The 14,802-nt window shown below is 52.1% G+C and overlaps 1 protein-coding gene across 2 annotated transcripts in view; it reads right to left on the bottom strand.

Annotated features, from left to right (window-relative positions):
- The window catches only part of EGFR (epidermal growth factor receptor), a 198,767-nt gene extending 191,085 nt beyond the window's left edge, over positions 1–7,682 (bottom strand). The window contains exon 1 of one of the 2 annotated variants that reach the window (XM_055300828.1): positions 7,465–7,682. In XM_055300828.1, coding sequence (XP_055156803.1) covers positions 7,465–7,552 — 88 coding nt within the window. In that variant the 5' untranslated portion in view covers positions 7,553–7,682. Of the gene's footprint in view, positions 1–6,366; positions 6,433–7,464 lie in introns of those variants that run through there. The other variant, XM_055300829.1, reaches the window with a different exon arrangement.
- Between the last annotated feature and the right edge of the window lie 7,120 nt (positions 7,683–14,802).

Below are 14,802 nucleotides of genomic sequence, written 5' to 3'. Positions count from 1 at the left end.
TGCAATAGAAGTTAAACAAAGGATGTCAAGTAATCCTTTTTCTCATTCATGACAAGTGGTAGGGCCGGATCATGCCACCTGGGGAAGAATGTCAAAACTATCGACTATCATCCAGATTCAGTTCAATTCTTCACAACCAGCCATAAGTTTTAAAAAATGCCATTTTCTTTTCTTTTTTTTTTTCTTTTCTTTCTTTTCTTTTTTTAAGATTTTACTTATTTACTCATGAGAGAGAGAGAGAGAGACGCAGAGACACAGGCAGAGGGAGAAGCAGGCTCCATGCAGGGAGCCCGATGCGGGACTCGACCCTGGGTCTCCAGGGTTGCACCTTGGGCTGCTAAACCTCTGAGCCACCCGGGCTGCCCCCATTTTCATTTTTAAATGTAAAATGTGTCACTTCTCAGGCACTTTACTTTTGATGTTGTACATTTCCTCACGGTAGTTTAGAAAAATAAAGGAGGAAACTCTAAAACCTTAGCATGTGCTGCAGTAAGACATGCACGTTCATAAAATGACCGGTGATGGTGGGCTGGCGGACGGGGCGCCAAGCGCAGCAGCAGGTCCTCATTCTTTTCCCTTTGCCTGGACGCAGGGCAAAACCTCATTGTTGAGATCCAGCTAAATGTTCTCTTTCTGAGAAACTGTCCCCATCACAAAAACAGGATGAAGCCCATTTTGGGGGGCTCCCACTGAAATCCCAAATCGCATCTACCGTAAGATGCGGCCTTACCTCGGGTTGCTCCGTCTCTCTCCCTGCTCAGCCCTCCCACCTGTGTGTGCTTCAAAGATAAGCAGTTACCTTCTTCCTCTCGTATTTCCAGAACCCAGCACACGGTGTGCACAGTGTCTGTGGTTCTGGAACTGGTGTGCATCAGAAGCTCCCGCAGGGCTCATATTCTCAGACCGTAAGCCAAGCCCCATCCCCTAAGCACCCTATCCAGAGGGCCGGCTGGGGGAACCCAGAATGTGAGTTTCTATCACCCTCCAAGTTCTACTGCTGCTGCTGTCTTGGGACACACACCCTGAGAGCCCCTGTAACAGACTTCTCAGGACTTCAGGGGGAAAAAAAAAAATTCAACGTTGAGCCTGATTTACTAAGGAAATGCAAAACTGTTCCTGGATCTTGAGGAAGCTCAGGCAATGAGTAAGAAATGGGAGTCCGGGAACAAAGATGAAATATCTTCTCCACCACAAGCTACACACACCACTTGGGGCACTCATCAGGATTGCCTAAGCAGTCTTTAAAAAAAAAAAAAAAAACAAAACTTGTGTGCTGGCACTCCATTCCCCATTAGATTTTATTCAGCTGGTGAGGGGTGCTGCAAGCCATCCTCTTTCTCATCCTTCTCATGTGATTCTAAGGTGCATGCAAGGTTCAAAACCTACTCCTTAAAAAAAAAAAAAAAAAAAAAAAGTCACCTCCTAGTCTTTCCAGTTGAGCGGCTAATGTACAAACCAAGTGATGTGATGCTGTCTTAAATAAGAAATGCGGGATTCCCGTCGGAGGATTTGTGGCATTATAACACAGATGTGATCCCCAACGTACTTATCAGTTGCTCAGAGCTGCAGCTACTCCAGCTGCTCGCCACGGCAACCTGCTAAAGAAAGAAGCTGGTAATCCAGGACCCGGCCTGGCTCAACACGGACGAGACAGGGAGCATGACCCAGGACGGGGGCGGGTTATTTTCTGGCCCAAGACAATACCTGCCTTTGAAACATGTAATAAAATGATAATTTGAGCCCCCCCTGCTTACTCGCTCTATGGCCTCCAGACTTTTCCATCCGAGCACTTCCACCCACCCAAGTGACCCTTCCTCCTGGAGCCTCCTCGGCCTCGGTGAACAGCTGGAGTGTTGATCTTGACCTTCTAAGCCAAACCCGGTGTGTCTCCTGGGACTCCCTACATCTTGTACTGGTCACACATGAACTGCCTCCAGGTCAGCCTGAGTCACCTGTTCTGCGTCCTCACTGCTCCCCCTCCCGCGTCTCTCCTTGGCCCGCAGAAGCCACCCAGCTCCCTATTTCCACAGTTGCCTCTGCAATGCACTCACTCCCCACGTGGCTGCTAGAATCATCTTTCTCAAACCCCAAACCCATCTTGCCAGTTCCTAGCTTAGGGCTCCCCAGTGAGCCTCCCCTCACCCGGAGAGGGGACGGCCAAGCTCTTAGGATGTGTGGCCTCCCCATCTCCCCCTTCTCCTGCCATCACACTGAGTCACCAGCACTCCTCAGACCTTTGCTACCACTGGCACGACGCGAGGGATGCCTTCCTATTGTGCATTCTCCAGGGGAAATGCCCACAGCCCAGGGCCATCTATACCCGGCCCCCTCTCCAGGTGGAACTAAAAGCAAAGAATAAAGCCAGAAGAATTCACCGTGAACAGAATTCTATCATTGGTTCTGTGACATAGTTTCACTCTGGTTATCTATAGATTTCTCTTGCCCTAAATGACTAAAAGGCAAGCACCGACGCTGATTCATTCCTAAGTCTCAGAACGTGGATGCAACAGTGCAAACTGCTCACTGTGGCCCAAACGCAAAGAAAATAAAAGCCTAAGTCGTAACAGGCAGCTATTCGTGTCCTTATACTCAAAGGACAAACAGCGGCGGTTAACTTATGTAATTATTTCTCCTAAATCAGGGCCAGGTGTGCTGGCCCACCAGGATGGACTATAAGTTGGAGCAGAGAAGGAAATTCTATCCCTCGGTGCTCGCTTTCACATACTACTTTCTGAAGCAAGCTGCTGAAATTTGGTAGGAGTAAAATTTATTTTAAGCATATGCAATTCACAGATGCTTAGTCAACAGGGTCAGGCATTTGATATTATACTTCAGGGCCTTCAGAGATTTAAAATGTCAAATCCAGCACTTAGTTTCTAACAGGGCTAAACAAACAAGCCACCACCCACCGTTCATTGGCCCCAAATACCCCCTCCTGCTCCCCACTGGCTCAGGGAACTTTCTAGACAACTGTATTGACTGTGCCTATCTAAACGTGTAGGAAGGAGGCTGTACCTAGTGACTCTGGAAAAGTGAAAATTTCAGTCAAACCGGTTATTTGACATAAGCTTGGATCCCTGCCTGAATTCAAACTAACCTGCTCATGCCCATGGGCTGGATGGCAGGCTATCCTTCGAGGTTGTGCAAAGAGCCAACTGTTGAAACTGCCTTAGGAAAGGCGACCTTTTAGGAGGAAGATGAAGAAGAAGGAATGGATGGACAGACACTAGGATGTCCGACTGGAATGACCCCCGAGAACAAGGTTTATACTCTATCCCCATATGTGCTGATGGCTTAAGAATAAACCGGTAATAACCAAGGCCAAAAATGTTTCTTACGATGATTTCAAATGTCCAAAAGTGACAGAAGAAAACAAATTGAAAGTAGTTTTGTACAGATCGGAGAAGCAGAATCTGCTTTTGAAACCATATATGTGGAAACAATGTAGGGGGGAACCGTTCTAGAACTTTGCCCTTTTCTCATATTTGTAAAACCCGACTTTAAATAAGCCCATTTCATGTTCTGAGTCCAAAATCACACACACAGAAACACACAACTTTCACAGCAAGCCATCGGGGCAAAGGCCAAATGCTTCCCTAGGTGGGTCCCAGCTAACACTCTGATCCCACCTGAATTTTAGGGCCTGGGGCACCAGCATGGGGCCAGCTTCCCTTAACAGCCATAATCATCAATTTCCTATCAGAGTTGACTTGCCACTCCTGTCAGAAAAGGTTCAGACACTAGCTGCTGATCCTGAAGCTCAGATCAAGGGGGGGGGGGGCGGTATTTTCTTCTTAAACAGGGCAGGATCCTTCACCTTCATCTTTACTGACACTGCCTCTAAAAACATTTCAAAACATGTTAGTGCTGTCACGTGGACCAAGTCTAATCATGCAGCACAATGGGCTTTTGGCAATCGGCTTCTTCAAACTTCAGAATGAGTTTTTGAAAAATCACGGACTCTCCAACTAAATATACAAAGCCAGAAATAATGGTTACAAACCCACTGGAGCCATCAGCCAGGTAACTGCTGAACAGAGCTCCACGCGTGTGAATACATGAGATACACAGACTGCTGGGCCCCTTTGCAGATTGAAAAAGCGGTTTACTAATACAGATCTTCCTTGACTCGCGATGGGGTTATGTCCCCATAAGCCCAGGGCAAATTAAAAATATTTTAAGTTGAAATGCATTTAATCCACCCAACCTACCGACCATTATAGCTGAGCCTAGCCTACCCTCAACGTGCTCAGGACACCTACGTTAGCCGACAGGGGGATAAAATCATCTAAAGCGAAGTCTATTTGATATGAAGTGTTGACTCCCTCACATGACTTGTGAAGTCCGTACTAAAAGTGAAAAACAGGATGGTTGTCAGTGTGTGGGGGTTGTCGACCCTGGTGATCACGGGGCTGGCTGGGAGCTGCAGCTCGCTGCCACCACCCAGCATCACGGGAGAGGGCTGCACCGCCTATCACTAGCCTGGCGGGGGAGAATCCAAATTTAAAATTCCAAGTACAGTTTCTACTTAACGTGCATCGCACGTACAATAAAAGATTCTAAGTCAAACCATCATAAATCGAGGACCCTCTGTACTTCATTAATGACTTAAAGAATCACACAGTGGAAGTGTTAGTAGAAACTACTAAGATCACCCCTGCCCCTTTTAACTCATAACGTCCAGCACATTCTATGCACTCAATAAATACTCTTTGAATTCTGAGATGGACTCAGGAGCCTGGGGCTGGTAACTGCCACGTCCAGCCTGACACAGAGCTGGAACCAGAAGAGACGTCCCGGCTTCCAGGCCACGACCCACTGGGCTTCCTGACCTCTGAACTCCTGAGAGAAAAGAGGGTAGTGGATCTTCACTTGGGATACGATTCAAAATCCTCTCATTCCCTCCTCTTCAACACAGCCTACTAAATCGAGAATGTCTTCAGAGGAAGAGCTGGGACAGGCCCCCCGCACTCCCCAGAGAACCACCCAGGGTCTCTCTCCTGGAGCAACACCTTTACCTTGCCATTTTCCAAGGGAGAGGGGCTTAACAACCCCCGAGCAGTGTCCAAGCTCACTGCTGCTCTGGCGACTGAGCTGCCTCCACAGAAGGCAAAGCGACTACCGAGTAAAGGAGCAAGAGTCTAGACCACCCAATAGGTGGATGTTTGTTCCAAGTTTCACACAGAGACCAGTCCTAAGGAGCCCGCCCGTTCCCTGGTCCTTTCCTCCCCCTCCCAGCACCTGCCATTAGGTGTTTGCACACACCCGACCTGGCTCTCCTAAAACCAGAACTCACAGGGGGCAGTGGAGCCAGGTGGCGGAGGCAGGACTCGCAGGTGAGAAGGCCTGAGTCTGACCCCTGGCTCTGCTTCTTCCTAAATGTGGAAGTCGCTTTACTTCTCTGGACCTCAGTTCCCCTTTTAATAAAGCGCGTGCTCACCACATATGCCTAATGTAAGGATTAAAAGGACGCGTAAGACAGTGCTTGACAGTGCTTGACAGTACCAAGAGCCGTAAGAACAGAAGATACCAAATCTTAGGGAAAAAAGGCTCTCTAAACCGAGTAAATTTGCTTGAACAAAACCGACTGAATTTGCTAAGGGTCCTTAACACCTTTGGTAAAAACATCTCCTTTTATATTTTTAATAATTCATCCTCTGAAATTGGTTTCGTAATGTTACCCTAACAGAATGACATCTGTTCGCCTACCCTCACAATCATGTCCAGGAGCATTCTGTTTTAAGCAAATACAGGACAGGCAAATTAAGCGGTATTTATACATTTTCTCGGAAACACATCTCCAGGCACTAATAGCAGTGTTCAAAGGGGGAAGAGCAAAGAGCTGCAAACACTTCAGGAGTTTAAAAAAAAAAAAACAAAACACACACACACACACACACAAAGTGATGCTTTGGAGGTGCTCCAAGAGTCAATTTAAATTAAGGAGGGGGCGCCCTGTAGCAGAGAGGGAGAGACACCACCTGCCTAAGAGGACCCTGACGCAGGACCACAGCCTCCAGGGCTCCCCGCAGAGATGAAGGGGGAGCCCTTCAGACTCCTTAGAGGATGCAGAGCTTTCCACCAGCTCTGGCGGTGAAAAGACTAATCCCCTATTACCGAAATCACCCTCCACCTCCTCTTCCCTATATTTTGCAAGGTTGTTAACCCTCCAGATGTTCCAAAAGAGCTTCCTTACGTTAGCAGGTAATCTTTCCAGAGACCTTAGCAGTCTCTCCCCTACGCCAGTGATCCCCAAACCTGGCTGACCAGCGGACCCACCAGAGGAGCTCTCGAAGATCCTGATGCCCAGGTCTCAGATCAGACCAAGGAAATCAGGATGTCTGGGGGGGTGGGGGGGGGGCAGACCTGAGTTTTCGTTTGGTTTGAAGATCCCAAGTGATTGTAACCCGCAGCGAAGTTTGGGAACCTCACCGGCTTGTGCACTGATGCTGCCCTAACAAACTCACTCAGCGCCGAAGCCCGACTCCCTGTGCCAATGACATCAGCAGCAAGTACAGACCTGACTCTTGGAACCCGGGCTGCTTGGTTTTGAAATTGTGTAATTAAGCCTTCGGAGGCATGTTTCTCATGTCAAGTGGGTTTATGGCCGGTAGTCACGAAGCCAAGGCTCGCTCATGTTCAGTCTGGACATTTGGCACCGGTGAGCCACGGCCATCAGTCCTTCTTTCAAAAAACATCACCTTCAATATTTCGGTTGGCCCAACGTCAAATTCTCCAAAAAGGCTAAAAGGAACATCCCCCCCCCCCCCGCCACGAGAGAAATCTCGGGATCTTGAGAAGGAAAGTGTGCCGTGGGCCTCCTTTCGAGAAGCGGAGGGGACCTGAGCGGGACCGGGCTCCGTGCGTCCGGGCGCCGCCGGGAGCCTGGGGACGCACCCCACGGGCTGCAGGTGCCCGCAGGTCCCGCAGGTCCCGCAGGTCCCGGAGGTCAGGGGCGCGCGCGGAGCCCGGTGCGCCCGGCGCGCAGGGGGATGGAGAGCGGGACAGCGCCGGGGGGCCGCGCGCGGGGGAGCCCAGCGCACCCCGTTGTAGCCGAGGAGGGCAGCCACAGGCAGAGGCACCGCGAGACCCCCCCAGAAGGGTGCGCGCACCCCAGGGGAGGGCCCGCCCCGGCTGGCAAGGTCGGGGTGCAGCGACACCCGGGGGGGTGCGCTCGGGAGGTCCGCGGCCGCGGAGGGGGACCCGGCTCGCCCCGAGCCCCGGGGGCGCGCACCCCGCCCCCGAGCGCAGCCGGGCCCCGGGAGGAGGCGCGGGGCGCCCCGCGGCCGCCGAGCCCGGGAAGTTGCGCGCGCTGCAGCCCCGCGGGCCCCGCGCAGGGAGCCTGCCGTCCGGCCGCCTGGGACGCCCCGGCCCGGGAACCCGCGGCCGCTCCTCCTCCCACGGCCCCGGCAGGGGCGCAGCCGGCCCTCCAGGAAGCGGGAACGGAGGGCGGGAGGCGCTCACCTCTCTTCTCCTCCAGCGCCGGGCTCGCCTGCAAGTGCGCCGCCAGCAGCGCCAGGAGCGCGGCTCCCACGGGCCCCGGGGGGCGCATCGCGGCGGGCGGCGGGCGGCGGGGCCTGAGGTCGCGTCTGCGGGGCGGCGGCCGCGGGACGGGCTCGCGGGGACTCGGGCCGGGGACGGACTCGCGGGGACGCGGGCGTGCGCACCGTGCCGGGGGCGGAGGCTGCGGGCGCGGCGCGGCCCGGACGTCTAGCTCGCGGGGGCGGGGGCGGGGGCGGGGGCCGGGCCGGGCCGGGCCGCCGGGGGAGGGGCCAGGCGGCGGCCGAGGCGGCGGCGGGAGGAGCCGAGCGGCCCAGACGGCGGGCGGCGGCGCCCGGTCCCGGGGACCCGGGCGCATCCCCGCCCCCGTGCCTCCCCCTGGCGGAGCAGCCCCCGTCCCCACCCCCCCCCGCCCCGTCCCGGGGACCTGGGCGCATCCCCGCCCCCGTGCCTCCCCCTGGCGGAGCAGCCCCCTCCCCCCCCCCGCCCCGTCCCGGGGACCCGGGCGCATCCCCGCCCCCGTGCCTCCCCCTGGCGGAGCAGCCCCCGTCCCCCCCCCCCCGCCCCGTCCCGGGGACCCGGGCGCATCCCCGCCCCCGTGCCTCCCCCTGGCGGAGCAGCCCCCGTCCCCCCCCCCCCGCCCCGTCCCGGGGACCTGGGCGCATCCCCGCCCCCGTGCCTCCCCCTGGCGGAGCAGCCCCCCTCCCCCCCCGCCCCGTCCCGGGGACCCGGGCGCATCCCCGCCCCCGTGCCTCCCCCTGGCGGAGCAGCCCCCCTCCCCCCCCGCCCCGTCCCGGGGACCCGGGCGCATCCCCGCCCCCGTGCCTCCCCCTGGCGGAGCAGCCCCCCCCCCCGCGCCCCGTCCTGGGGACCCGGGCGCATCCTCGCCCCCCGTGCCTCCCCGTGGCGGAGCAGCCCCCCCCCCACGCCCCGTCCTGGGGACCCCCGCGCATCTTCGCCCCCGTGCCTCCCCCGCCCGTGCACACCCCTGGCGAAGCAGCCTCCCTCCCGCCCCCCGCCCCGTCCTGGGGACCCCCGCGCATCTCCGCCCCCCGTACCTCCCCCTCCTGTGCCTCCCCCGCCTCCCCCTGACGGAGCAGCCTCCCCCCGCCCCCGTCCCGCCCCGCCCCGTCCCGGGGACCCCCGCGCATCTCCGCTCCCGTGCCTCCCCCTAGCGGAGAAGCCCCCGCCCCCCGCGCCCGGTCCCGGGAACCCCGGCGCATCTCCGCACCCCGTGCCTCCCCCTGGCGGAGCAGCCTCCCCCCGCCCCCGCCCCGTCCCGGGAACCCCGGCGCATCTCCGCCCCCCGTGCCTCCCCCTGGCGGAGCATCCCCGGCCCCGCGCCCCGCGGCCACGCCTGAGGCCCAGGCGGGTGATGGCAAGGATGGGAAAGCACCCCGCATTCCGGGCGCCCCCACCCCAACGCGGCAGCGGAGCCGCCGCTCTCAAGTCTGCGGGCCCGTCGCAGCCCCCCCCACCCCCGACCCCCTGGAACCCGACTCCGGGCTCACACACGGACTCGCAGAAGAGCTGAGTGGATGCGTGAGGAGCGAGCGCCCGGCGCACGGCCAGGGCTCCCCGGAAAGCAAACACGCGTGGTCAGTCACTTCGCAGAAGATCAGCGCTTCCAATAAAGGCTCCAGACAAACCGCACTGGAGACCCTATTGCAGAAGCCAGGTGCCCCCCCCCCGCCCCGCCCTGTCCTGAGACAAGAGGGTCACTCAAGCAGGAGAAGTGCTGGGAAGTTTGCTAAGGGTCTGGCCAGAAGCAACTAGATTTTCTCCAGCTGCAGAAACTTTTTTTAATTTTTTTTATTGGAGTTCCCCCAGTGCTCATCCGGCCAAGTGCCCCCCTCAGTGCCCGTCACCCACGTCACCCAGTCACCTCAACCCCCCCTCGCCCACCTCCCCTTCCACGCCCCTTGTTCGTTTCCCAGACTTAGGGGGCTCTCGTGTTTTGTCACCCTCACTGATATCTTCACTCATTTTCTCGCCTTTCCCTTCAGCTGCAGAGACTTGAGCTACGTCTCTTTTGCAGAGCACCGCCTCTCCTCACTGCTCCTTCCCAGAGGGGGCAGGTGGCCCCTGGCCCCATTCTACAACCAGATCCCCTGCTGTCCTGGCCAGACTCACTAGTGACATTCATCCTGGTCCAGCCCGGGGTGTCCTCACTGTTGGAGTAGGAATCCCCAACCTAAAGCAAGGGCACTTAAAGTCCAGAACTCTCCTGTTGCTGGAGGAGGGGTCCCGAGCACAGGGCTCCTCACCACCCCTAGAACCTGTGTTTTTTTCATCTGAATTTAGAATCATTCTTGTTTGCTCCTTTGTTTTAACAGGTAAGAACGAGCCCTGAGCCTGCTGAACTCATTTAGCCCCTGGTGAAGAAGGCTGTGAAGATCCTGCAGACCATGTTTTGGTTTCCTCCACATGTTCCAAACAGGACTTCCAGCAGTTCGCAAAGAAACACAAAGATGGAAGGAACACAAGTTGGGGAAGAGCAAACCAGAAACATCACAGCGGAACATAGGATGAATCTGGAAGTGGGTCTTACAGAAGAGCTGCACACGACAAAGTCCCGTGTGCGTACCTAACAAAGACCACAGAACTGGCTCCAACACTTCTGTCAAGGAATACGGGAGGTGGCACAAATCAGAGTATCTTTATGTTAAAACATTCAACCGATTAAAACTACAATGAATTTTTTTTTTTAAGATTTTGTTTATTTATCCATAGAGACACACAGAGAGACACACACACAGGCAGAGGGAGAAGCAGGCCCAATGCAGGGAGCCTGACTGACGTGGGACTCGATCCTGGGACTCCAGGGTCACGCCCTGGACTGAAGGTGGCGCTAAACCGCCGAGCCACCCGGGCTGCTCAAAAGTACAACGAATTTTTAAGACTGCATAGCAATTTCTCGCATGGGCCCCTCAAAAGAAGACAAAGTGTAAGGACGTTAGAGTTCTCGCTAGCCACCTCTTTGTTGCGGTATGAACCTTTATAGGGATGTTGTGTTCCAACAACCTTTGATACGATCTGATGGTATCTCAGGAAGCAAAGCCTTATTAAAACAATTACTCAAGGAGGCAGTGGGACACTTCAGGCAGACCACCTGGTACTGGGTTGATCCCAAGGAACGGAGAGGAATGTGTGACATTAACATCCTACTGGGACACCTATCTCAGGTTTGAGTTTCTCCTCTGAGTTTGTGATAAAGGGGTGACATTCCAGATAATTTTGTACTTTTTGGCAGGTAGTGGAGTGGCCTGAAAACGTGCTACTTGCAAGGTGAAAAACTATATGACCGAGCTGGCAGGAATGGCATCCTCTTAAGAGAACAAAGCTTTGCCCAGACTGGGCCCTGCATAAAGGGTTCTCAGGCACCTGGTGTCTGCAGAGAGTGCTCCCAGGGCATATCCCAGGCCAAACCCCGGGCAAGAGCCACTGCCGCCACCACCCTAGGAATAGCAGGGGCAGCCCCAACTCCATGCTAAGCACTGATCAGAAGTGAGCTCAGCTGACCCGATAGCTACGTTATACTCTGTTTGCCTTTTATAGCAAGATGACACTGGCTTGGAAAAGGTTAAATAAATAACTTCCCCAACATACCAAAGTAGAATTTGTGTGTCATGAAGCCAGCCTTGAACCCAAATCCAGGCCGTGTTCCCCACCATTCTAATACTACGACTTTTCAAATAGAGACATTAGGACTCCATATTCTATTTCAGAATATATCTTGGAAAGTTTTTAGAGAAGTTACTACCCAAGTTTCTGCTTGGCCAGAAAATTTCTGGGTAAAGCACCCACGGACACCGTATTAGCAAGTATGTATTGAGACTCTAGTATTTCCCATATTAAATCTCACGTAGGCTATCCATTTTCATAACACAGGCTGTTCATTCTCTTTGCCGGCGACAAATCGGAAACCTTTTTGCTCCTCTGATGAGCAGTTTTCCTCTTTGAAGAGCTTTCTGGGTATTTTTTTTTATTTATTTTTAAAAGATTTTATTTATTTACTCATGAGAGACACAGAGAGAGAGAGAGAGAGGCAGAGACACGGGCAGAGGGAGAAGCAGGCTCCATGCAGGGAGCCCAACATGGGACTCAATCCCGTGACTCCAGGATCACATCCTGGACTGAAGGCGGCGCTAGACCACTGAGCCACCCGGGCTGCCCCTTTCTGGGTATTTCAAATAAGAGTTTAATCTTTTCTAAAAGAATGTGGTGGTGAGTCCCCTGCAACCACACACCCAATGGAAAGGGAGGAGAAATAGGTTATTTGACAGGATAAAGAAAGGAGGGTGTCAAATATTTTAAGTGCCTTCTTAGACGAGAGGCATTTGACCACCTGTTTTCTCTGGCCTTTGAGGGCAAAGCAAGGAATGATGAGGAAAAACACTGGATTGGCAGATTTCAAAAATTTTTTAAATAATCTTTGGTCACCGAAACTAGAGCTATCTAACAGTGGAATGAGCTGCCTCTGAGTGGAATGGTTTCTCAACCTCAGAGAGCTTTGTATGCAGGAGCAATACTAAGGTGGGTTGTGAATTAAGGGCTGAACCAGGTCCCTTAGATCCTAAAATTCCAAAAGAACATGCATTTCTAAAACAGGTTCCCATTTCAATGTCCATGCATTCAACAGCTCTTCCAAAGGTGTATTTTAAGAAGATGCAAAGAATTTAGCAACAGGGTTGCCCCTGGGGAGTCAGGGGGGGGTCAGGGGTTGGAAGGAGGCTTATTTTTCAACGGTTCCTTTTATACCTTTGCAATTTTGTACTGTAAACAGGCATCACCTATTTCTGTAAGGTGAGGGTCAGTGATCCCAGTAGGCCCCCTGCTGAGGTGGGGGCTTCTGGTGACAGACTTTTCTCTGTTTCTTCAGCCACTTATTGTCTCCCTTTGAGTCAAGTTATTTGCATTTGACTCTGAGTTGAGACCTGTCTCTGGCAGAGTAGGGAAGAAGCTGCTGCTTCTTTTCAGGGATTATATGCTGACCCAGAGCTGCCGAGGCATTCATTTGTCATTAGTATTCTTATTAACATTATATGTCATTAGTATTCTTCATTATCTCTAGGGTTGAGGGTTATATAATGCTTAAAAAGCAGGATCACAATTCTGAATGCCAGTTTCTGGCATTGTTGAGATGTTTGTAACTACGTTGCAGGGGATCTTGTAGGAAGTTTCTGGACCCTGCACGTTGCTTCGGCCACATTAAAGGTTGAAGACTGAGATTAAATAATTTTGTCCAAGATACGACTACTTGTCAGGGATAGTTATATCCAGAAACATTAGCCTCAGGGTTGCAACTGGAGGCCTGAAGAGCACGTTCAGAATACAGATGTGGCTTGTGTGGCCCGTCCAATATTTCCTTTAATTGAATTAATGGCAACGTTTAAAAATCAGGACATTGCATATTTTAAAATACGGATTTTGTGGGGTTTTTTTTGAAAAATGGAAAGTGCTGGTGAGCTGGGTCTGCTTTCAAGCAAGGTGGCAACTTGCTGAATGATAACTGTCTGCTTCAGAAAGGATATTAGGTCTCCAGCTCACAGGGACACCACCAGGCTTGATTCACCAGTTCGTTGGATCCCGCAGGGCTACCGCAGGCATTATTAAGGCTTGCAACTGCACCCTTCCTGGTTAAACAGTACTAATGTCAACCATGCCATAGGTGTGGTTCTCATGTCTGGTTTTCCTCATCTTCCCTTCTCTTTCCAGCTCACCCTCACTCACCTCATGTGTGGGCATATGCATTTGTTGATAGATTTTGATCCAAAGGTCATAATATATTATATATCACAATAGACCTCATCTTAGATTAGCATATTTCAAATTTTAGCACATTTTGATTTCTTTTTAAGATTTTATTTATTAACAAGATTTTATTTATTCACGAGAGACAGAGAGGCAGAGACACAGGTAGAGGGAGAAGCAAGCTCCCTGCGGGGAGCCCCATGCAGGACTCCATCCCAGGACTCTGGGGTTCACGCCCTGAGCCAAAGGCAGATGCTCAAACACTGAGCCACTCAGGCATCCCTTGTTTTTTTGTTTTTTTTTTTTTGTTTTTTTGTTTTTTTTCAGAAAACACAGATGTTTATTACTGCTTATGCCTGTATGCCATTATCATGGTTGACATCTTACAAGCATATATATATATGTATATATATACATACATATATATATATATATTAAAAATTATTCGAGACAGATAGAGTCCTGTTGTGGGATAGAGAAAGAAGGACCTACTTCTCAATGGATGGTGCATGTACAATGACCATGTACCATGAGCTGACCATGACCTGGCAGTGGAAAAAATCCAGGGTAGGAGGTGGAGTTTAGGAGGGTGCCTGCACTAAATATTATTGCTTATCTTGCCAATCATCAGCAAGCTTTGTCCAGCTTATCTGTCTATAATAAGTAATAAATGGTAGAATATGTGCTTCATTAGGAAAGAAAGAGAGACACTTGGAGGTATTTTTTAGCTATTTATAATTTAATATTTTAACTAATATAATTATGTCTCTTCTCACATAATAGAGGTAACGAGGCAAAGACCTATCGTCAAGCTTATATTCTCCTCTAAATGGGAATTCAGGGCAGCCCCGGTGGCGCAGCGATTTAGCGCTGCCTGCAGCCCAGGGCCTGATCCTGGAGACCCGGGATCAAGTCCCATGTTTGGGTTCCCTGCATGGAGCCTGCATCTCCCTCTGCCTCTCTCGTTCGCTCTGTATCTCTCATGAGTAAATAAAATAAAATCCTAAAAAAAAATGTTTAAAAAATAAATAAATGGAAATTCAGGGCACTTCACAAATGGAGAGAATTGTGTCACTTTACTTTTCTCCACAAAGAATATAGATGCAGGGAATAAAGGATTTATCTGTCCTAAACAAGGGGAAAAAATCACTTTTGAGGAAATCTCCAGAAGTTAGATTCAAAGTGGCAGTTTAATTTTTCTTCAGTTTTATTTTTTTTGATAACCTCTACACCCAACATGGTGTTTGAACTTACCTTGAGATCAAGAGTCATATGTCTACTGACTGAGTCAGCCAGGCACTCCTAAAAGTGGCATTTTTAGATGGTAGCAGGGTCTGTAGGGTCTGAATGGAGGTGGATATTATAAGTTAAGAATGGTCAACAGGGCTAGAAAAATCTAAGCTAATTGCTTTCCTATCTCTGCAGTTGAATGGAAAATGAGACATTATTGCAGTTGTTAATTTTGTAGAACTGAGCCATAAGAAAGCCTGGGTGGAAGCTGAGGTTGGGGAGAGACAGGAAACATAGGGCCTTGCCAGTTTACAGATG

The sequence above is a fragment of the Nyctereutes procyonoides genome, unplaced genomic scaffold (genome assembly GCF_905146905.1).
Source record: "Nyctereutes procyonoides isolate TBG_1078 unplaced genomic scaffold, NYPRO_anot_genome, whole genome shotgun sequence".
Lineage (NCBI taxonomy): Eukaryota > Metazoa > Chordata > Mammalia > Carnivora > Canidae > Nyctereutes > Nyctereutes procyonoides.
Note: the sequence above shows the minus strand (reverse complement) of the source record. Positions and strands in the feature narration are given on the sequence as shown.